Source organism: Homalodisca vitripennis, unplaced genomic scaffold (assembly GCF_021130785.1).
Source record: "Homalodisca vitripennis isolate AUS2020 unplaced genomic scaffold, UT_GWSS_2.1 ScUCBcl_1411;HRSCAF=4997, whole genome shotgun sequence".
NCBI lineage: Eukaryota > Metazoa > Arthropoda > Insecta > Hemiptera > Cicadellidae > Homalodisca > Homalodisca vitripennis.
The window spans coordinates 23,488-26,996 of NW_025777525.1; the positions used below are offsets into that span (position 1 = coordinate 23,488).

A 3,509-nucleotide genomic window follows, 5' to 3' on the forward strand; every position below is an offset into this window, starting at 1 on the left:
GGACTTTTCTGGCGTAGGAAAATTATGTAAAGTACAACACGCCAAAACAATGATTTCTACCCTCTCTACACTAACATTCATTGTCGAAAGAAGGACTCTAAATCGAGTCGCTAAGATGCCAAACGCATTCTCCACCACTCTCCTAGCACGGCACATCCGATAGTTGAAAATCTTTTCGTCGTGGGTGATTCCTTTGTTTGGATAGGGCTTCATAAGATTTTCCTTCAGAGGAAAAGCTTCATCTCCAAGGAATGTAAAAGGGAGGCAAAACGTCTCTCCTGTCATCGAAGCTTGTTGGTGACGGCAAGTGCAATTCCTTATTTTCCAGCAACTCTCCAAAATCAGTTTCCATAAGTACGCCACCATCGGATACTCTTCCATTAGTACCACAATTTACATAGATGAATTCATAATTAGCATTGACCACAGCAAAAAGAACAATGCTGTGGAACCCTTTTGTAGTTGTAGTAGTATGACCCACTTTTCGGAGGTTGACGAATCGCTAATGTGTTTTCCGTCTATAGCGCCGACACAGTTTTCAACTTGCCAGTAACTTTTTGAAGTCCACAGCTATGTTCATCCAGTCCGATTCATTGCAAGGAAACTGCAAAAAGTAAACATAAAAGTTAAAATTATAATATATTAAAATTAACAATGTTATATTGAGGTAATATTGATTGACGTGCTGTTATATATAACTGTTTTAAACCCAGTTTTTGTGTTTTTTACAAGCTCAAGATGACGCATCTACAGGGATACACGCTGATATACGCCCATCACCATCAAGTACACCAGTAAGTCGCCCATCAGTATCAAGTAGGTCTAACCCAGGATCAACTACTCGAACAAACCGAAAAAAGATATCTGATTTTGAAAAGAAACAAGAACGATTTTTGGATACAGCTACGTCTGTCCTATGTAATCAGAATAAGTTCCGGGCTTTTGGAAACAACGTGGGCTTCCAACTGGAAGATATGGACCGTCAACAACAAGTAATTGCAGAAAAGCTTATATCTGATGTTTTGTTCCACGGTAAGTTAGGCAGTTTGAAAGCATCTGCGGCCATATTGACAGAACAACAGCCAACCCAACGGAATATACCATCACTTAACCATTTTATGGACACTAATCAAAACAACAATCCATATCCGTATAGGCCGGCTGACGCTGAATATTTCTTACAAGATCAAAATTATCAACATCAGACATTCAGTTTTGACCCATATTATGTGCAAAGCCAAATCAACCCTACTCAACATCAGGTACAACGACAACATCTACAACAACAAGTACAGCAAAAACATGTACAGCAACAAAAAGTAGATATTTTCACCTCAAACTGTACGTTGTCCTAAGAATTTTTCTTTACCAGAACCTGCTCAAAGTCAAACGGCAGCAACTAAACCTACCGCAGGTCAAGCACTAGCGATTCAAGAAAAAACTGCTCAACAAGAAGTTCGGAATGAACTCAAACAGTATTTGAATCTACCCGGTGTCAGCGAGGACAATGTATAATAAGTTGCTTTTTCATCTTTGTTTGTTCGTTTTGTTTTATAATAGGCTATTACATTGACAACAGCATCTTCTGTTACAGCTTTTTTTTTTGTTATTTGATGACTTTAAATTTGATGTTTTTGAAAAGTTTATAAAAGATAGATTTGAAAATAAATTTTTTTTCTGAAATTATGTGTGTTTTTATATAGACCTAAAAAATAAGTAATAACGTAATAGGATAAATTTGAAGCAAAATAGGTTATTGTCGCTCTCGGAAGATGGTTATACTCATTTCGTACCCTCCTGCTTTATTCTCGCGCGACAATAACCAATTTTGCGCTCAAAAAACAATTGTGTAAATTATGGATTATAATAATGTAAGAAGAAAAGAGTGAGTTAAAACTAATTAACAAATATTTGTACTTACCTTTAAGAAATCTTCCTTTAGAACATCAAAAATAGCTGCACAAGTTTCTGGTATGATTTTTCCTAGTGCTTGCGGAGATATTGCACAACTAAACTTCAGATTCTCGTAGCTCCTACCACTGGCTAGAAACTGGAGAGTGGCTGCAAGACGTTCTTTTGCAGGAATTGAGGTTCTCAAAAGGCTATCTTCTTTTTCTATGTGCTCACACAGTCTTCCGAATAGATATTCAAAGCTTTCCTCGCTCATCCTTAGATAATTTTTGAAGTCTTGAGGCTCACTAATGGCAAGTTCAGCAAGAAGCGACATATGGCTAAACTTACTCCGGTCCAAAAACCATTTTTTAGACCACAAGCGTCGATCTTTTTTCTTCTTTTGTCGTTTCAGACAAAAAGCGCCAGCACAAACAGCTACACTTGTCTCGAAATCCATAATACAACTGACAAGACACCCAACCTGCTCGATCGCACGTTCGACAGTGTGGGGGTAAACGTCTAACTTGACAGGTTGGGCGTTGGGTACGACGCCAGGTCAGGTTGGGTGAAATGTTCGAAGGTGTGTGGGGGGCTTTAGGCCTGGGACACACAGTCCCGGTTACTGGGATGCCGGTGATCGGCATCCCGGCCGGGATTGATGAGAACATGTAGTTTTGTTGAAGAGCGCACACACAATGCCGGTGTGCTGTGCGGCACAAAGCGTGCCGGTCCAGACCGGCAAGCATGCTACCGGCGACCGGGAGCCCTGCAGCCGGTGAAAACCGGTTTGGCAATACAAAACACTTTATATCTGTCGTGCGTGCTCACACAGTGCCGGCCGCCGGGTCCCGATTCCAGTCAAGTCTGTGTGTCAGTGGTGTAGCTGTTGTGGTGTGCTGCTGGTTTGTGTATCGTGTTTTACTCTCGAGGGTAGTGTAAAGTTGCGATAATGTTTGATACAGACAAATTTATAGGATGTGTCCACGGTATTTCGGCGTTATGGGACAAAAGCGCAGCAGAATATTCTGATAAAAACATTCGTGACAGAGCTTGGATTGAGATCGGGATCGCCATGTATGAAGACTGGAACTGTGCAACACTGAATGAAAGAGATGACAGAGGTAAGAGCCTTTATGTTGTAGTTGTAGTGTAGCAGTCTTACCAATCCAAAACTTCATTATTCCCCCCAGAAGTTGATGAAATTCCTTATATTTCTATACATAAATAGATAAAAAATATTTCTATACATCAAATGTTACGCTTACCAGCTGTAATAATGAGGCTAAAATTAATAAAATACGAAATACATACAAAAATTATTTATTTAAAAGTCATACATATTTGTTTGTAAGTAGGTACGAGAACAGTACTTAATACATGTAGTTTTTTTGGAAAGATACAGCTCCTACACCCATGAAAAAATCAGCCAATGCGTTTTCGAACATCATGTCCTTGACCACGGAGTCCTTGTCCCATGTTTCGGACATCTTGAAAGGGATGTGTTTCTGCATCTTCGTAGTTTAACTCCGTCTCTTGCCCTCACAAAATTGTGCAGAATGCAGCAAGCCTTGACGATGTCATCGATAAAATCGGGACCTACTAAAATAGGAGTATGG

At 39.8% G+C, this 3,509-nt stretch overlaps 1 protein-coding gene across 1 annotated transcript; it reads right to left on the minus strand.

Annotated features, from left to right (window-relative positions):
- Nucleotides 1-538: 538 nt before the first annotated feature.
- On the minus strand, nt 539-2,479 carry LOC124371422. Its single transcript, XM_046829754.1, has 2 exons — nt 1,922-2,479; nt 539-604 (listed from the first exon to the last, which is right to left on the minus strand). The coding sequence occupies exons 1-2, from the start codon at nt 2,348-2,350 to the stop codon at nt 539-541; spliced, it is 495 nt and encodes a 164-aa protein (XP_046685710.1). The 5' UTR covers nt 2,351-2,479.
- Between the last annotated feature and the right edge of the window lie 1,030 nt (nt 2,480-3,509).